The following is a 19947-nucleotide window of genomic DNA, read 5'->3' as shown; positions in this document are numbered from 1 at the left end:
GACTAGCCAGTTCCAAATTGGCTGTTTTAGCATTTGTTTTGGTTTTGCTGCACTTGCAGTACCATCGCATATTTAAATACCCAGAGTTGCCACCAAAGGCAGATGACATTTTAAAACTGGTATACCAATAAAGTTCAGACGGTAGCCAGTTTACATAGCTGCATAAATGAGGAGATTCTAAGGAAGTCAGCTCTACTCTTCATTTTCTGTCTGGTTAACCCCAAACACAAATACAGTCGGCTTTCTGGGTTCTTTTTTATTCTTTGGCAGTTACACTGAGTGGTGTTTCATCCTCAACTCCCCTTGTTTTTTTATTTTTAATTTTCTCAATCTGCATGTTGCAACTACTAAATGTTTGTCTTTATCTGCTGTAAGCAAATATGGAAATAAACTTTGCAGTTAAAAAGTTCCAATGGGTGTTTGTGGCTTGTTTTCAGCATTAATGTTCCCAAACTATAAGAGCAGTCACTCAGCCTTGGTTTCCTTCTCATGTTTCACTTTTGCTTATTTCAGGTTTTCTGTGTAAGGTGAAAAACAATGCCACACACACACACACATACCACATTTCCTGAAAAGTTTATTTTATGCAACTTGATCTAACTGCAGGAATTAGTTTTTCAATTAGGAGAAACAGATGAACTCTTTAAAACATTTGGGTTTTTTTATCTTAAATATTCAAAAAAATGTTAAACACAAAGCCTGTAAGAAAGATGTGCAAATATTTTGTAGAAAAAAAAAACTAGACATAAAAAACAGGCTAACTTCTTCTATATCATGATTACAACATACTGTTACATTTCTCCTACTGCATGGAACGTCTCTATACTGGCTGCTCAGAGGAGACGCGATGCCGCTGCGAGTGTGCTTTCTCCTCTACTCAGTCCAAACAAAAATGTGTCTTCTGCCCAAATGGTTACAGATTGTCAATACAATTGGTTTACCTGAACTTTTACGTTTTCAAGGGTTCTAAGGTACTATTGTTTAGTTGTTCAGTGACTTAAAAGGCCAAGTGGTCGTTTGCTATTTTTCAAAATATACAATAGATTAGTGTCTGCTTTTCTTTTGAATAAATTAAAATTCAAAGTATGGACCCCTCCTGAACATACAGAAAAATAAGTAAGATGGTGTGTGGATTTGCGTTCCTTATACTGGAAAAAAATAGTATGTTCAGAAAACGCATGGAAATTGTTATTTTGCCATGAAATATTATTAGTAAAGGAAAAAAATGACAAGATTCAGGACAATTGTATTTAAATAAAGCATCTCTTTTGCTTCACATTTAACCCACTATATAAACAAGCCCAGGGCAATCGAGCGAAGTGTGCAGTTTGTAGATGTTCTTCCCTTGTTTCCTTGAAAACGAAAAAAATCTCAGCCTTCTAGTCGTCTGGTGATTCTCAAGTGTCCCGGGTATGTGTGGCTGAGAACTGTGATTGACTTGCAACCTTGTCAAGGTCTGCTATTTGCTTTGAACCTGTTGTTACCAGGTTGGTTAGATTGCTGCTGCCCATACCCCTAAATCTGAAACATGATAAAGAAAACATTTAGCTGAATAAGGGTCCACACATGTTTCCTTTGGGGACATATCTTCACCAGTAATATGTACACAAAGCAGAAACCATGTCCTGGAGTTGAATTAACTCTTGACAACTACTGGTAAACCACCAAACATGAAAACAGTGTAATGGAGTCACTCCACAGGCTATTTACAAACTATCAGCTCTGACTGAATTCTGTGAAGTTTTTTCCAGGAGTAAAAGGCTCCGGATTCACAGTGTAAGGGAAATACTGCTGTGGAACCAAGAAACCAGAGGCCTGCGAGACGTGCATAGTGTGGGCAGCCTGATGACAGCCTGCTGATGTATATGGTGGAGGTGGTGAAGACACTAGACAGCCATGTCCTTGTTCTGCTCTGCCAATGGAAAATCTTCGTGTGGAGCCTCCTGTTGAACTGGAGCTGGTGGCAGTGCTAGACTGCCTAGAAGGAGTCCTTAAATTTGAACTGGTCAGGATCATGGGAATGGTCTCAGTCTGGCAACTTCGAAGGGAAAACCGAATTGGCTGCTGCGTGCTTTGCTTCGGTCTCAAGCAGGTGCAGCAATAAACAGCCACCAGGGACCCAACAATGATGAAGGCGATGAAGATGGATCCAACGATGAGGAACGGCACATACACGGGCTCTGTGTGGTGACAGAATGGAACATTTTTATTAAACATACTTTACATTTATTTCAGTAATGTATACACAGCTGTTTTTTTTACAAAATGAAGTCGGGTCACAAGGCATGGACCCAAATACCCTTGTGACCGGCTGGCACGACTCCTTTAACTTTTAGACCTTCTCATGCACTGCTTTGTTTTGAAAGGTTGACAGATGCTCTCAATTTTGTGCACTAGATGGGGTGAAACCTACAAGGAGCCCAATAGGATGGGACTTTCATTACACAAAGGTGAAGATAACATCATTAACACATATACTGCACCACAGTCAAGAGCAGAGCATCAGCATTGCTCTTGTCAATGTACGTTCTGGGTTGGACTGCTAGGAATTTGACTAGCAAACCACAGGCCTTACTGAAGCTCTGTGACGTTAATCAGAACTTCTACCACTTGGATGCTTTCCTCAGAGTACACAGGTATGTAAAGAGCAAAAAGAAATTCAATGCACAATGTTTTTTTTATTGTTAGCTTTATATTACTAACTGTATTTACTCCGAAAGTTTGAAATTCATATATTAAGAACACATTGTGATAAGCACCATGAAAAAGATCTGAAAGATTCACTCTGTAATGAATATGTACTAGAAATTGATTAAACCTCCCTCGGGTTTCTAATGCAGACACTCAGAAAGGTGTGCTTAGTATTCTCGTAAGCATGTTCTTGCACTCATGACATAACAGGACATAATATTCTCCAGTCCAGGATCACAGGAGCACGAGACTTATCTGAACAGCATCAGGTGCGAAGCAAGACACAGTTTCATACAGAGTACCAGTCCAATGTAGGGCCGCTCACGCACTCAGTAAGGCCACCAATTGGCGTCACCAGCTATTCTTACCAGCACGTCTTTGGGGATGTGAGGAGAAAACTGGGGGACCCAGAGTTAAAACGTACCTGGACACTGGGAGAGCCAATACTTAATGTTTCTATTATTATTAATATTTTTTTTTTTTTGAGTTTCATTTCATCTTGGAGAAGAAACTGTACACTCAGACATACTAAAGAGTGATCAAAACGTTTTTAGACTGAACTTGAAAAGCATTTTCATAACTGGCCATAAGCTAGCTCCTGTGTAATAAAGTAGGGGATTTCTACATTTCTACCATTTTCTCATTTAAAGTGCATGTTTCTTGTTTCAGAATCAACTCAACATGGATGCAAAAAAAAAGCAAAAAGAAACTGTTGATTATGGATTTTGTAATGCTTGAGATCAAGTATGCCTTTAGAGATTTATTTATACCAAATCAACGTGTTCTTTAATTTCTTCAGGCATTTAAAAATGACACATTTTTAAAATGGATTCAATATTCATTTTTCATGGTATCCATTCTACAGCCTACAATACCAATCCACTTCGGGTTAATTCTGGCTTTTGATAGTTGACCCCTATAGGCTACCAATGGGCATGGCTAGAGTTGCATCCCTGTTTCTTTTAGTATCTTATTTCTAAATTATGGAAACAACATTCACTATAAGACTGTCCACTGTTGTGTTTGAAGTAGTGTTGTGAGGGTTGTTGTGTTTTTACAGGTTAAAATTCTTTTTGTAGTCAGTTAAACATTTAATGTATTAAAACAGGGGGCTGCAATTATTTTTACCTGTAGACACTCTTTTGCACTACGGCTCAGTTGCTTCCTCAGTTTTTGAACCCCCCTACAAAGTGTGCTGCTGTAGCATATTACTTTCTGTTATTTTATTATTTACAACTTTAACTTAACATTTCACCACATTTCCTATATAAAGGAAGGCGCTTTAATTTTTTTAGTGTTTAATTGCATAAACAGCAGAGCTATGCCTTCGTGTGCTCACATACTCAGTGTATCATAGAGGAAACTGAATTGTGGGAGGATGGCTAAAGTGAAAGTTGATTGGATTTGGCTGGCTGTGGCAATCCTTCAATAGATGGGGCCTGCATGAATGCTGCAGCATGGCTCTTTTTACTGATGTATTACAAAAAGTGCTGATCAGCACAGCAATGATTGTGATGTGATGATTATTTTTATGTTGACAGCCCTGTTTAGTTGCAGATTCCTCATATTTTTGGAGAAATCAGCTCTAAATTCAAATCTGCGTAAATAAGATTTTGGTGGGAGCACGTAAGCTGTAGTTGTTGGGATGGGCTGTAAGTGCACATTTCAGTTAACGCCGAGGCTATTTACTACCACTCTAGTTAAATATTCCTATGCTTTCATGCATCAATGTAAAGATTTTAATGCATAATGAACTGCGATTTATTTAAATAATGTTTACTGAGTTACATTATATACTATTTTGGGTGTCAAAAATTGTATTGGTTTTCAATACTTTTCTTAGTATTGTTTTGAAGATTAAAACTTTGGTATCAGGACAACCCTAATTGCAATTAGTTCTGAGCCTGCTGAATCCATTCTTCATGAACAGTTAACAAATAAGCATATGGTCTGAACACATTGGGTTGTACAATTTAAAAAGTGACTCCACTCTAGGCAATGATCCAACATGTTTGATTTAAATGGCACAAAAAATGTTGTTAATGTTTTAACAAATGCATTCCTTTTCACTTTCTTTATGTTCAAAAGTAAAATGTGTTTAATTTTACTAGTGTATCTCTCAATAGGTCAGGCTGAACCCTTTTGTTCACCCCTTATGCTTGCACAACACATGAAGGGCCCAACGACAAACAAACATCCCTTACAAGCAGCTGAAGTCCTTCACCCACCCATACTGGGATCTGACACTGTGTAAAACTTCAGAAATACAGTATGGAATTAAGGTGACTTGATATACTGTGACTCGTCATCTATCTGAAAGTTATTTTTGTTTTAGAAGTTATCTGTGTTAATAATGGGGCATTTGAAACACTTGACAGTGAGAGTAGCTTACTGGGAGATGTTAGAACTGCCTTGTTTTGATTTACCTTGACAAGCTGTCACTTTCAACACTGGCATCCTTCTGAGTGCGACCGCATATTGTGCTTGGGACCTTCACTGCCCATGCTCTCCATGAGGTATTTACAGTAGTTAAGCCACTTGATATTTAGTATGTGTAAAACTAGATATTTTAAATAAACTATAGGAACTGCACCTGCCATACATAAACTTTGAGACCATAAAAGTTAGGAAACACATTTGCAACATTTGAATTTACCTGAATGTCTCTGTGTTACCTTTTTAATATTTAAATAATAAAGTGAAGCGATTTTTAAGACGGATGTTACCTACACAATAAGCTAGAATATTAAGAATATTATCAAAAACATTATGGAAAAAATAAAATGCAAGTCAGAATAATATTTAATACAAGAAAAGTGTATATCAGTAATTGTCCTTCACTCTTGATAAGTAAAACACAAATACTATTATTAACTCATTGTTAATTCACTGCTAATACTAGATGTAGACTGTATTTAACTACTGCAAAACAGAAAACATTTATTAGTTTATATATAAGTAAACCAATCCTGACACTGCAATCTTTTCATCAGTTTGTAGTTGTGCTTGCATATAACGTAGAAAATACCTACCGTGGTTGAAATGTCAGGCTATCTGTCCACAGAAAACCATTCAGTTCCCAATGGACCTGTTTTCTTGAAATTTGGCACTAGTATTACTGAAGAAAAACTTGTGTTTTCATGGAGGTATCGTGAAATTTAAAAATCTCCCACTGAAAAGCTGTGGTGAAATCGCAAACGTCTTTGTCTTAAAACAGGGAAACATTCTATGTGACTTTAATTACAGATCACTTTACTGTTTCAAACGTCCCTTGAGAGAGGTTACTTTGATTTGTCTATTTTGTATATTGTCCCCTTTAACTCATCTGAAAGCAGCCCCCGACAGCAAAACAGATCACCAGTACAAGTCAGTCCAATACCAGGAGAGGCACACATGTGCAAACTGCTCATATGCCAGCTCACTTCTCCTGCTACTTGAAGGATGTTAACCAAGAAAGTCAAAAAAAAAAAAGAAAAAGAAAAGTAATTTATCTAGAAGTGAATGTAACAGAAAAGGAATTATGCAACCATTTCTCTGTAAGCATAGAGTTAACAAATATGTACTCAGTATATATGGTACACTAAAAAACCCAGCCACAGGGGATGCACAAACCAGTATGTTTCTTCGTGCCAGTCCCAAGCCCGGATAAATGGGGAGGGTTACGTCAGGAAGGGCATCCGGTGTAAAATTTTGCCAAATCAATATGTGGACAAGAATACAAATTTCCATACCAGATCTGTCGAGCCCTGGGTTAACAACAACTGCCACCAGTACTGTTAGCCAACAGGGTGCTGGCAGAAATTGGGCTACTGTTGGCCGAAGAAGAAGCAGAAGAGGGGGGAGACATGTCCGAGGCAGGAGGAAAGTAAAGAGAGTGGAACTGAGGGTAGGAACTTTAAATGTTGCCAGTATGACTGGTAATGGGAGAGAGTTAGCAGATATGATGGAGAGAAGGAAGGTTGATATATTGTGCGTGCAAGAGACTAAATGGAAGGGGAGTAAGGCCAGGTGGATCGGAGGTGGATTCAGATTTTTCTATCATGGTGTGGATGGGAGGAAAAATGGAGTAGGAGTTATTCTGAAGAAACAGTATGTCAAGAGTTTTTTGGAGGTGAAAAGAGTGTCCGGCAGAGTAATGATTATGAAGCTGGAAAATGGAGGTGTGATGATGAATGTTGTTAGTGCATATGGCCCGCAAGTTGGGTGTGTAATCGGTGAGAAAGAAGATTTTTGGAGTGAGTTGGATGAAGTGATGAACAGTGTACCCAACAGACAGAAAGTGGTGATAGGAATGAATTTCAATGGGCATGTTGGTGAAGGGAATAGTGGAGACAAAGAGGTGATGGGTAGGTATAGTGTTGAGGAGAGGAATGAAGAAGGTCAGAGGATAGTGGATTTTGCCAAAAGGATGGACATGGCTGTGGTGAATACGTATTTTAAGAAGAGGGAGGAACATGGGGTTTACAAGAGTGGAGGAAGATGCAGACAGGTAGATTACATCCTATGCAGAAGTGTTGATCTGAAGGAGATTGAAGACTGCACAGTGGTGGCAGGGGAAAGTGTAGTTAAGCAGCATAGGATGGTGGTCTGTAGGATGACGTCGGAGATCAAGAAGAGGAAGAGAGTGAGGGCAGAGCCAAGAATCAAATGGTTGAAGTTGAAAAAGGAAGACTGCCAGGTTGAGTTTAGGGAGAAGGTGAGACAGGTACTGGGTGGCAGTGAAGAGTTACCAGACAGCTGGGAAACTACAGCAGATGTAGTAAGGGTGACAGCAAGAAGGGTGTTTGGTGTGACATCTGGAAAGAGGAAGGAGGAAAAGGAAACCTGGTGGTGGAATGAGGAAATACAGGAGAGTATACAGAGGAAGAGGATGGCAAAGAAGAAGTGGGATAGTCAGAGAGATGCAGAAAGTAGACAAGGGTACAAGGAGATAAGGCACAAAGTGAAGAGAAAGGTGGTGAAGGCTAAAGAAAAAGCATATGATGAGTTATATGAGAGGTTGGACACTAAGGAGGGAGAAAAGGACCTGTACCAATTGGCTAGACAGAGGGACCGAGCTGGGAAAGATGTACAGCAGGTTAGGGTGATAAAGGATAAAGATGGAAACGTACTCACAAGCGAGGAGAGTGTGTTGAGCAGATGGAAAGAGTACTTTGAAAGGCTGATGAATGAAGAGAACGAGAGCAAGAAGAGGTTGGATGAATCAGGAAGTGCAACGGATTAGCAAGGAGGAAGCAAGGACAGCTATGAAGAGGATGAAAAATGGAAAGACTGTTGGTCCAGATGACATACCTATGGAAGCATGGAGGTGTTTAGGATAGATGGCAGTGGAGTTTTTAATCAGATTGTTTAATGGAACCTTGGAAAATGAGAGGATGCCAGAGGAGAGGAGAAGAAGTGTACTGGTGCTGATATTTAAGAATAAGGGGGATGTGCAGGACTGCAGTAACTACAGGGGAATAAAATTGATGAGCCACAGCATGAAGTTATAGGAAAGTAGAGAGTAGAGTTGGCGAAGGTGGATGAGTTTAAATACTTGGGATCAACAGTACAGAGTAATGGAGATTGTGGAAGAGAGGTGAAAAAGAGAGTGCTATCAGGGTAGAATGGGTGGAGAAGAGTGTCAGGAGTAATTTGTGACAGACGGATATCAGCAAGAGTGAAAGGGAAGGTCTACAGGACAGTAGTGAGACCAACTATGTTATGTGGGTTGGAGACGGTGGCACTGACCAGAAAGCAGGAGACAGAGCTAGAGGTAGCAGAGTTAAAGCTGCTAAGATTTGCATTGGGTGTGATGAGGATGGATAGGATTAGAAATGAGTACATTAGAGGGTCAGCTTAAGTTGGATGGTTGGGATACAAAGTCAGTGAGACAAGATTGCATTGGTTTGGACATGTGCAGAGGAGAGATGCTGGGTATTTTGGGAGAAGGGTGCTTAGGATATAGCTGCCAGGGACGAGGAAAAGAGGAAGGCCTAAGTGAAGGTTTATGGATGTGGTGAGAGAGGACATGCAAGTGATGGGTGTAACAGAGCAAGATGCAGAGGATAGAAAGATATGGAAGAAGATGATCCGCTGTGGCGACCCCCTAACAGGAGCAGCCAAAAGAAGAAGATTTATGGTATGCTAAAAATAACTTCACAGCTCCATTACCTGCACATTATAATGATTCAGTATTTTTCTAACACTATACAGTAGTTTATAAGGCAACATGGTGGCGCACTTGTAGCACTGCTGCCTTGCAGTAAGTAGACCAGTGTTCACGTCCCAGGTCGTTTCTGCATGGAGTTTGCATGTTCTGCCTGTGTCTGCTCTCAACCGGGTGCTCCGCTTTCCTTCCACAGTCCAAAGACATGCAGGTTATGTGAATTGAATTGGCCCTGGAGTGTGTTTGGTGTGTGGATGTGTGTTCGGCCTGCGAAGGACTGGTGCCTCATGACATGACACTATATAGTATTTTAACAGCAAGGTTCCTGACTGACCTGTCTATCTTATGGTCCAACGCTGCCAACAATTTTACCTTGAGGCATAAACAGAGATTTTAACTCTTCTTCAAGCGTGTCTTTCCAACCAACAACTAACAACAGAAGATCAGTCAATGCCATTTTTACATCATGTAAATTGTAACCTGTTGTTTGTGAAAGTTATTGGACCATCACAAACCTATTTGGGCTGTTTTTAACTTCATGAAATTGCAAAATACTGTTAAAAGGAATGTTTTAAATATAGTCTATTAACACATGTAATTGAATTTTGTTTCATTGCTATTTTTGAATATGAGCCTCTGTAACAAAATATATTAATTAGGGGGGCAAGCCACCCGGTGCCTTTGGCGTCCAACCCCTAGTTGCGACCAGAATATTAGTAAAAATCTGTAAATGTACAAAAGAAAAATTATTATTTATAGGGGGTTTGCCCCCTGCTCGCTTCGCTTGCCAACCCTCCGGCCTGCGGTCACACGCCAGCCACTTCGTGTCTCTGCCACTCTTGTTATGAAGAAGGGGGTTGAACACACCCCAAAGAGACAAGGTCACTCCTCCAAAACCCCCCTCTTAAACAGTGGGAAACAAATACAGTACAGTTTTTTTCACCTCCTCTTTGCTCGATCAGCTGCTGGCTTGTTGCTGCTGCTGCCATGCCGCATGATCTACATCTCTCGCGGCGCTTCGAACATTTAAAAGCCTTTACAGCATCTGTCCTACTCTGTCTTTTATTTCCGGCAACGTGCATGGTTAAATCTGTTGGCACAAAGTCTCGTCTCGCGTTCTAGATATATTTTAGTTTATAATTTAAAAGCAGATTACGGATCTGAAAATCTAACAACATCACATTAAACTTCTATAAATTCTGAAAAGAATGATACCAAACATATATACGTAGGTTTGAAAGTAAGCCTGATTTAAAGCGTGACAAGAAAGTGACATAAAAAGTCACATAAAATTGTTACACTTTTAGGCTTAGGATCTTATGTATAGAGAGTAGATAAACAAATATGTGATAACATTAATAAAGTTACTAAAAAATTTGAAACGCTACAACTTTTAAATCAGTTAACAAAACCCCGAAGACAGCTGAATGTAACTCCATGCGTACACTTTACAACTTATGATTTTTTGCCTTTGTTTGTTTAAATAAACAAAATGCCACTGTCAGACTTTCTCTTAGCCATTTTCATTTTTAGTACACATCTACGCATAGTTTTCCCTTTTAGTTGTTCACACCTATTTATTCCAACCACCTCTGTATGAATGAAGAAAGCTCTTCACAACTGTGAGGCACCAGCATCATCCATAGTGCCATCAGGTCACATTTCTCACAGCTAGCACCAAAGTTTGTGAAGCTGAAATGTACAAAATGTGCACAACATTTTTTTAGGAAAAAACTTTGTTAAAATATTTTGTCAAGACTACTTGTACATAACATTTTCTGATAGTACACTTTTATCATTAAGAATTCAACAGATTTATTTGGATTTTGTACCCTTTTTGTATAAAAATGTATATGGAAAAGAATGTTTATATGATTTTATTTTATTTGATATGTGCTGTTTAACAATCAAAAAAATACTGAAATAAACAAAGTCAGCAAGGGAAAACCCATTGCTCTCCAATCTCCCTCTTTGCATTTTACAGCACCTTGTAGCTAAATGCACATAAATTAAACTTTGGCCCCAAGCTAGTTTGGCAGAACAGTGACAATTTTCTTCATTTCTGCTGTCACTCAACAGCAAAACAAAATGTCTAGTGTGAAACTGGCACTTAGGATGGTGGATGAAGGGTGCATCAGTGCTCATTTTAAAAGAGATGTATTACTTTAGGGGTGGCACCTCACAGTTAGGAAACCCGGGGTCACTCCCCGAGTCCTCCCTGTGTGGAGTTTTCATGTTCTACCCGTATCTGCGTGGGTTTCCTCCCAGAATCCAAAGACATGCAGGTTAGGTGCATTGACAATTCTAAATTGGCCCTAGTGTGTGCTTGGGATTGGCTCCAGCAGACCCCCGTGACCCTGTAGTTTGGATATAAAGGGGTTGGATTACGGATATATGTATTACTTTAGCATGTGTGATGTATGAAACACCTAGCTGAGTAAAGTGGAGTTTTGAAACTAAAAAGATCTGAGTTCATTTAGACAAAATGAATTTTCCCTCACAACCTGCTTTATTTCTACCCAATCTACATAGTGGTCTATAGGAGCTTTATGAAATTGTGTTTAAAAATGATTTAAGAATGAAACAATGACTTCATCAGACTGGCACTCTCATGTGAAAAACTGAACATTTAAGAAAAAAAGAGTATGCCTCTGATATTAACATCAATCAATAAAATACAACAAAACTTCTGCCAAGTCGTCCTCCAAGCTAAAGCTACAAACGTAAATAGAAAGTAACGTTATGGCCCACCGATGATGGCGACTGATAGGCCCGTGGGCTATGCTCTTCAGCTCGGGCCACTTAGCACACCGGCATTGTACGTATTTATTTTCATGGTGGACTTCTGTACTACTCTGTCAGGCATCAGGAGTAAATTAAAACGCTCCGATTTGATGGCGAATCTCGGCAAGCCACTATGCGCAGAGGTTTTAACGCCCTACTCCAAAATGGCTAATTGCGGTGTGACCTGTGATTAACTGCGCCACGTAAGGAGTTGGTTACCTACAACTAATGCTTCTGAGGGAGGCTCCCACGCACCGGATACAGCGGATTTGATAATGGATACGAGGATGCGTCTTGTTTACCCCACGTAAACAACATTGCCCACATAACTTCCAGTAGTATATCTTGATTTTTTATTAGTATGTTTCATAATAATCAAACATTTTAAACCCACTGCATTATGTTGTATGGGCAATTCGTTTGCATTGAATAAATTGCATTTTCAGAAGTGGCTAGGAGTAAAACTCACGATTAATCCATGGTTGTAAAGCCGTGGCTGTAAAGTTGAATTATTTAATGGTGATAAATCCGTACTCGTCAAGTTGTCCGTGCAACATTTAATTACTTAACCCAAGTTATTAAATTGCTGTAAAGTTTCATTGAGCATTGCATTAAGGAGTAACAATCAAAATAAAAGTCTTTACTAGCATTTAATGTAAACAAGCACTGTCATCAGTCATAACGTCTATAATATTAAACTCCTAAACTGCTCGGGGGGACCCATAATCACTCTCTGCTCCAGCCCTATGGCACTGATAAAGCATAACCTGACTGGACTGGCTGGATGTGCTATGTTACATTTGGTTGTGTTATGTCATGTTAAACAGCATTGGGTGACCTCGACAAATCAATTCGCTGTTAACTAGTTGGCATCTATTGTATCCTCAAAAATACACGTTCAAGGTAATTGCGTTTATTCTTAACGTTATTCGTTTAGAGACTACATCGAACCACCCAGTAGCCCCATCTCCCGGTGAAAAACAATTAAAAGGCAGGCAGATTGGTTATTAAATGCTATGGTGTTAACTGTACAATGTGGCACCTGACGCTTATCGAATAACAGCTCATTTATTGTTAATCCGTTACATTTCTTACACTTCTATCGTAAATTGCGACGAATGAGACGTTCGGCAACCCGGAGGAATTAACTGTCCATGTCATCGTAATTCATTATGACCTAGATGGCACGGGTCAACCTAAATGCACGTTGATAGAACACGCGAGGTAGACCAGGGGCTTAAACTGGCGCCCATTTTGCCGCTGCTTACAATACTGCAGCGTAATGAAGAAGGCAAACTCACAGAATATTTGGACCCGATGACAACACGTCTGTTAGACAAATGCAATAATATCAAACTAACTTTGTGAACAAAACTTTTTTCGCTTTTGAAACCCCCAAACACAAGTATGTATCCAGAGTCAGTTATATATGAATTGCAGTTGGTATTGAAATATTCAGTGTGGTATCAGGCAGGGGCCACGTGCCTTCATCTTGCACTCTTTAAAAATATAAACTGATACAAAATTAACCGACCGATCATGAGTCACGCTGTGGAGCCGTGGGAGTAAAAACTAAGTACTCTGCTTCGTATGACCGTCACTTCAAGATTGGTTACCGCTCTATTGCCCATAAAATCTTGTATTGGAATACTGTAATTTGGCAAGTACCGTTTACCGGCTTATCTTAAACCTGTTTTGCCATGAAACGGACAATCGCACCTTTTGGGGAAAAGATAACACACGAGAAGAGAGGCTACAAGTGAATCTATTAACGTAAAAAAGAGTCTCGTCCTAATAAAATCTACAAAGCACTGATGACACTTTAAATTGGCTAACATACTACATACTACGTGAAATTTGTTACGCACCACGTAATAGTTCTTAAAGTGGTGACACAATATTGTCCATTCTTATATGTTATTACAGTCAATTTAATCAAATTTAATGTTGTGTTCCAAACACGTTCATATAATATCAATACTTAGATTTAACATGTATTTTTTCTTTGTTTTTATCTCGCATGTATTTTGTGTAAAGCATCCTTTCTTTATTCGGTTTAAGATATTATATTAGTTGTGCCGCGCTTGTTACGCGTGTTTTTTTTTTCTTAATTTTCAGAAAATAAACTCGTCTTGACATAGACTCAAATCGGGCTCCAATGAAAATATATACTGTGGCCGGGTTGACAAGAAAAAGTCTGTAATATTAATGGCCAGAGCGGATGTTTCCCATAAGGGCTACGTTGAAGCGGCAATTTCAGCACCATGGAGGAAAGTTCAAATCCTAATATACAGTTCAAGAAATCTGCCATTGTGTCTCTCTGCGTACACGTACGTTGTACGTATGTTTATATATATGAACTAACCCATAACTTTTCATGTTGCCTGACGCTCTAAAAATCAGTACATATACGTATAATAATGATCCTCCGCACACTCGTTTTTATATTTTGCATCTTTCTTCTCTACAGTCTGCTCACATATAATATTAAGCCTTACTATAAACTAGGGTGACGTGAGTTTATAGACCAGTCTCCAGCCTAGCATGTGATGCGCTCTCGAATACTGTCTTCCGTATTCTACTAATGTCCCTCATGTATGTACAGTACTAATTTCTTCATTAATGAGTCGGCTGTCAAAACTCTCGCGTTAATTCAGCCTTACGGTAAATACAATGTGAATCTAACTTTCGTTAGATTATCTAATTTTGACTGAATATTTTGTAGTAATACCATAAAATACGTTTTGCAAAAATATGCAAAACTGTTACGAAAGGCATCAAATCCCGCTAAAGGTAACTATGTATATTTCTCAAGAAATGTATCAACAGTTAATAAAACCCATTGATTTTCTAAAATAATCAGATTTTGACAATATTCTTTTGCATGTGTTTTTAGGAACGTCTGATTTTGCTAGTAAAACGTTATTTGTTTTGCTGCAAGTCTTGTACTGCTTGGATTACATTTTCAATTCATGATATTTATTTTCGATGCACTAAACATCTCTAGATGGTGTTTTACAAGTTAATAAAAGTAATATTGATCGTCAGAGATGTTACTAAAAAGGGCGGACTCCGATATTAGGCTAAACGATTAGCAAAGCGAGCAGTTGTTTCTGTATGTTTAAGGTGGTAGGTTATTAGAAAATAACTTAACGCCCGCCCACCATCCATCCACTTTTTAACCAGGTGTTTCCAGGTGGACCACGGTAAGTATCGATTTGTAGATCCAACAATTTTAAAATAAATGTTTTAAAACCAATTAACTGGTGTGCATATTATTCTTACGCTACGTTCTTCAAATCTCACGCATATAAGCAAAGCGCTCGTTTGGATCAGCGGAATTCTCCAATAATATCGACTCTTTACTATTATTATCAGCTCTTTACTCTTATTATTTATACAAATGTAAATGATAACTGACAAAGACGGCAATGAACAGCGGGCTTCAGGCCCCAGAAATGACAATAGGAAGAAAAGTATTACTTCAAAACAAACACTACTAGAAAAGCATCAGCCAAAAGTAATACAAAAATATGGAATCTTCAGGGTAAAAATACTTCCACCCTCTTGAACGTCTGTATATCGAAAACCATCGACGCATCAGTGACTGCATGCAATTTTAATGGACACTATAAATTAAATATTTAAAAGATGTCAAATTTAGTGACAGTGCTTCGATCTGTTATTCGTTCATCCATAGTGCTGTTCCGCAATGGCTTTCAAATATTTTGATACCTTAAATTTATGGTAAAATTCAAAATAAAAATCTGTAATAGACGAATCAGTTTCGGTAAACAGCTGGCGTAAATTAGCCAGGTCGAAAAAAGATAGAACACAAGTATATGTAGAGAAAACAAAACACTGAGCAGTGTCAAATTACATCTGTCAGCGTGATTTCTATCTTCTCGGATTATGTTGCTTTCGATTTTAATGACGGAAAATGTATTTAAAAGTTGTTTTGCGATAATGTGGTTAACGTGCTTATTTGAGGCGTTTGATTATATCATATATAGCAGTTTAACGAACAAAACCCACTGTATGGTGATTTAAACGTATCCTATAGAGAAGTAAACGCGGATAAGTACTTACATTTGTTGACAACACATTTTTATAACAGTGAACAACTTTATTTACATGATTTTATATTTGTGATTTTTATAATAGTTTTGATTACAGTTACATTGCATACAGCGATGTTATTTAGGTGCGTTTATTGCTCTTAACGTCGGTCATATTAAATGCTCATTTAATGTTTTGTAATCTTTTAAGACTTCTGTGCTTTTGCGGATGCTGGTAAGCTGAATTTCCAAATTGCCTTTATCTAACATTCACATCCAATAATTCAGTGCCCATCGATTGTTTAAAAACATTAACTGAACACATAATTCAACTGTTTCTTTACTCATCTCCAATAAAACCTGCGCAAAACGATTTTCTATACAAATGACACCACTGACCGAGTCCATTAAAAAAAAAAGCATAAACAAATTACGAACTTTCGCGTAAAATATTTTCATGGTCATCCTCCGTGAGTGAGCCTAACTGGAAGTCAAGCGCATCGCCGTTACAAAGAGCACATAGACGAGCAGTTAAATAAATCACGAATGAACGTGCAAGTGCAGTGAATTAAATGAATGAATATGTGTAATTATCAAAGGAAAGGGTATATCGATCTTAAGGAGGCCAAACTCCAACTGGGTAAAACTGAAACAGAGTGAATCCCTCAAGATGATGAGGCCCTTCGTGACTGTACTCATTGTTACGCGATTTCAGTGAATTTGCGTATTAACCAGCAATTTGCTCTGCATACAAGTTTCCCAGTACTGTTTTCGTTTCTGAATCGGTGTTAATATTTGTCATACACCAACAACGACTAACAAGTATTATGCGAACAACGTTTTCCTCAGCCATACAGCGGCCCTCAGAAGTGTAAATCACTTTTTTACATGCAACACACCATTAGGCCTTTGTACAATTTCTGTTAGATTTTACCAGACGTTTCTCTTTGGTTATTTTTTTTTCTTTCTGATATAACGATGGTTGTGTGTTTCTGTTTCCAAGTTTTGAAAGTCGCAGTTTAAACCTTTTCGTGTCCAGTGCCACCTGCTTATCTTGTGCAACTATGCCTAAAAGGTTGACACTATTTCCACACCAAAAAAAACAACGTCCATATTTTGTGGAGACCACTTACGTGCCGCGTATCCGCTGTCCTGCAGCTCCCTGTCATTGGTGCAAGCGCCTTGCTCCAAGCGCGCGTCGGCCGCCGCGCAGCAGTACCTGAGGGCGCAGGATCCACAGCAGATTGTCGCGTGAGAAGTATCGAAACCCTCTGGGCACTGAAAGCCATCGTGGTAGTTTCCGTTAATGTCCACCCAGCCGTGGCAATACTCTCCGTATGCGTCAGACATCCGCAAGTTCCATGTGAAGCAGCCTAGCAAGAGGCAGCCCAGCGCGAACACCATCGCCGGCTTGGTACACGGAGCCTGCTGCGTTAAGTGCTCACATTAACTTTTCCAAGATGACAATAACAGGCACGAATGTTTCCTACGGTAAAATAACGAGTCTGGAATTTCGTCTTTCTTTAGAAGAGTTTAGGAAATTAACAGATTTCTGTTTGTCCAGACTAGCCTGTCACATTTGTTCCAAGTCATGCTTCATTGGGAGAGCGTGAAATAATTGAGGTTTGTGTGTTACTAATAAATGACTCGAAAAGTGTGAAAGTGAGGAAATCCATTAAATGTTACCAGCAACGTGCACAGTGGATGGGCGTGTGCTGCCCTAGTCAAACAAAAGATGAAAAGACCGGTCAGTTCTGTCGGAGATGTACTTTGGACGATTCGGTTCATCTTCCATCAAAACTTGACTTTTTCCCATAGTAATAACGATAGCGTTGCTGTGCACAAAATCCACTGACGATGGAATGCAAGCATACAGATGGAGTGATGCTCCGCTCAAGTAAGGTGGCTCCCTTCCTTCTTATTTTCACCCTGCCACCGCCCCAAGCTCCACCAGTGTTTACTTTTAATTGTTCTTGGTCATTTGCGTGAGCAATAGCATGGAAAGCGTTTCTTTCTCCCGCTTCTGAATGTCACAGTTACAGCCCGCCTTTCATGTGCGTGGCAAGTGGGCGGGGCTGAGAGGACAAGCTCGCTCGACCCAAGTCCGAGTTTCTACTGCTTCAGCGGCGCTCACCATTCATTTAGCAGGAGTGGGAGGAGCGCAGACACAAAACCCAATCATCTGCGAGAGGAGTGCGCCGTTATCTAATCAGTTGTAAGACTTACACGTCAATCACTTGAAGAAAAACAACCGGCAACAAACGGCACCCGCTTTCGCTTGAGGACAGGTTAGTTTTAACACACGGTACCGTAAGACGCCTGCTGTTTTTGTTCCATACACTGCTTAAACCGCTAATAGAGCTGTTGGTGAAGTTTGGTTTAGGTTTCAGAAAATTAATTTTCCGGCTTTAGAAGTTATCTTTAAAATGATTCTGGCAATCTTGTTGTGCCCCACACTAATGTGCACTCTATGGATGACAGGGCCACCAGCTGTATAGCGCCCAGACTTTGGAATGACCTCCCCAAATTAATCAGATCAGCTGACTCCATTCATTCCTTTAAAACAACTTAAAACCCATCTGTTCAGGAAGGATTTAACTTAACCTAACATTCTGCCCCTTCCTTTAGTTTACCTCTCTGTCCAGATACTCAGGATAATTTATGCAAGGGTTTTATCTAAAATTATCAGGCATTTCTTTTAATACTGAGTTTATTATTATACTCTGGTTTATTTTTTCTTTCATTCTGTTTAATGCTTTGTATATCCTGCATTTATCTGGTTACTGTTCTATGCAGAAATTATTTTTATCCAATGTTACATATACCCTGCTGTTTAAATAAGCACCTTGAGCATGGGAAATGTGCTATATAAATAGCATTTAGTATTATTATTATCATTTTTATTATTATTATGAAAACCCTGAAGTTTTGCTGATTTAATTTGCCAGATATTGACTCCCATTTTATATAGTAAAGTACAGAATAGCAGTATAAATAAAAATAATAAAAATATGTAAATATATTTTTTAGGTATTCAGGGTTGATGCAATCATGTGAAGTATGGAATGAACAGAGTAGCTTGTTTCTTTTTCAAAACATTGCACAGCCACAAAACAGTAGCGCATTATGTAGATAGTTTGTTTGCAAGTAACACTAAATGTTACATTGACTCAGACAAAAGAGCAACACCCTCCTGACGGGACTGAACTCTCAAATAAAAAAAAAAAAAAAACCCTGGAAAGAAAAACTAGGGCGTCGAGATGTGATCTTCATGTGAAGATCATAGAAGACACTTAAAAGAAACCACAAGATCAAAGAGATTGGTCATGGAGCGTCTCGCGGGGACCTTAAACATGAGAATTTGTGCCAAGAGATTGACCCAGAACCGTCTCGCGATGACATGGAACATGAGATTCTTGCAAAACACGGCCTACTTACAATCAATATCAAATAAGCCCAGAGGCAGCAAAACACTCAGTCATATAAAGGAGGCTTTGAGCACACACAGATCCAGGGCTCTCAGCGCATATAAAGCGTATAAGGACAATACGTTATAAATGAAACGTAGACAACTAAGCGAAGAAGAAAGCAGCGTGGAGAAAAGAGACTCAAAAGCGTTGGAGAGAAAAAGAAAGAAAAATAAGAATCTAGTTGCAAATTCAGAAAATAAGGAAAGTAATTATCAACCCAGAACAAGTGGAAATTAAAAAAAGCATGTCCAACCCAGCTCAGAATGAAAAGACAGAGTAAAAGACAAAGTAGAACTTCATAAAGACATTCACAAACATTGGTGCTATACACATGTAGAGCAGGAAAGAGATTATGAAAGCAGTGGAATTCGAAAGGCTCAAAAAAAAAAATGGCACAATACACATGTGGAGAAAGTTAAAGAATATGAAAGTAGGAAAATTAGAAAGTATAATAAAAAGAAAGTAAAGATCGCAGTAGCAAACAAATGGAAATTATTACTCGAAAAAGGGAAAATAATCCCCACGTACCAGGTGTCATTGGAAAAAAAAGTAGGACAAAGTGAAGTCAGAAATAAAAGACAAAGTAAAACGTCATAAAGAGGTTAAAAAACAAGGGGGCCAAACACATGCAGAGTAAGATAAAGAATATGAAAGCAGAAAAAAACGATCGTGTCAAAACAAAGAAAGTAAACATCGCATTAGCACAAAGAAAGAGAAATTATTACTCTGAGAAATAACGAAAAGGTGAATAGAAATCGAATATATGGACATAGATGATATGTCTGAAGTATGTAGA

General features: G+C 38.9%; 1 protein-coding gene across 1 annotated transcript; it reads right to left on the bottom strand.

The window, feature by feature from the left end:
• Positions 1-587: 587 nt before the first annotated feature.
• Positions 588-17778, bottom strand: shisa3 (shisa family member 3). Its single transcript, XM_039751369.1, has 2 exons — positions 16815-17778; positions 588-2180 (listed from the first exon to the last, which is right to left on the bottom strand). The coding sequence occupies exons 1-2, from the start codon at positions 17083-17085 to the stop codon at positions 1717-1719; spliced, it is 735 nt and encodes a 244-aa protein (XP_039607303.1). The 5' UTR covers positions 17086-17778; the 3' UTR covers positions 588-1716.
• Positions 17779-19947: the final 2169 nt, after the last annotated feature.

The sequence above is a fragment of the Polypterus senegalus genome, chromosome 4 (assembly GCF_016835505.1).
Source record: "Polypterus senegalus isolate Bchr_013 chromosome 4, ASM1683550v1, whole genome shotgun sequence".
Taxonomy (NCBI): domain Eukaryota; kingdom Metazoa; phylum Chordata; class Cladistia; order Polypteriformes; family Polypteridae; genus Polypterus; species Polypterus senegalus.
The sequence above is the reverse complement of the archived record's forward strand: the minus strand, read 5'-3'. Positions and strand labels throughout refer to the sequence as shown.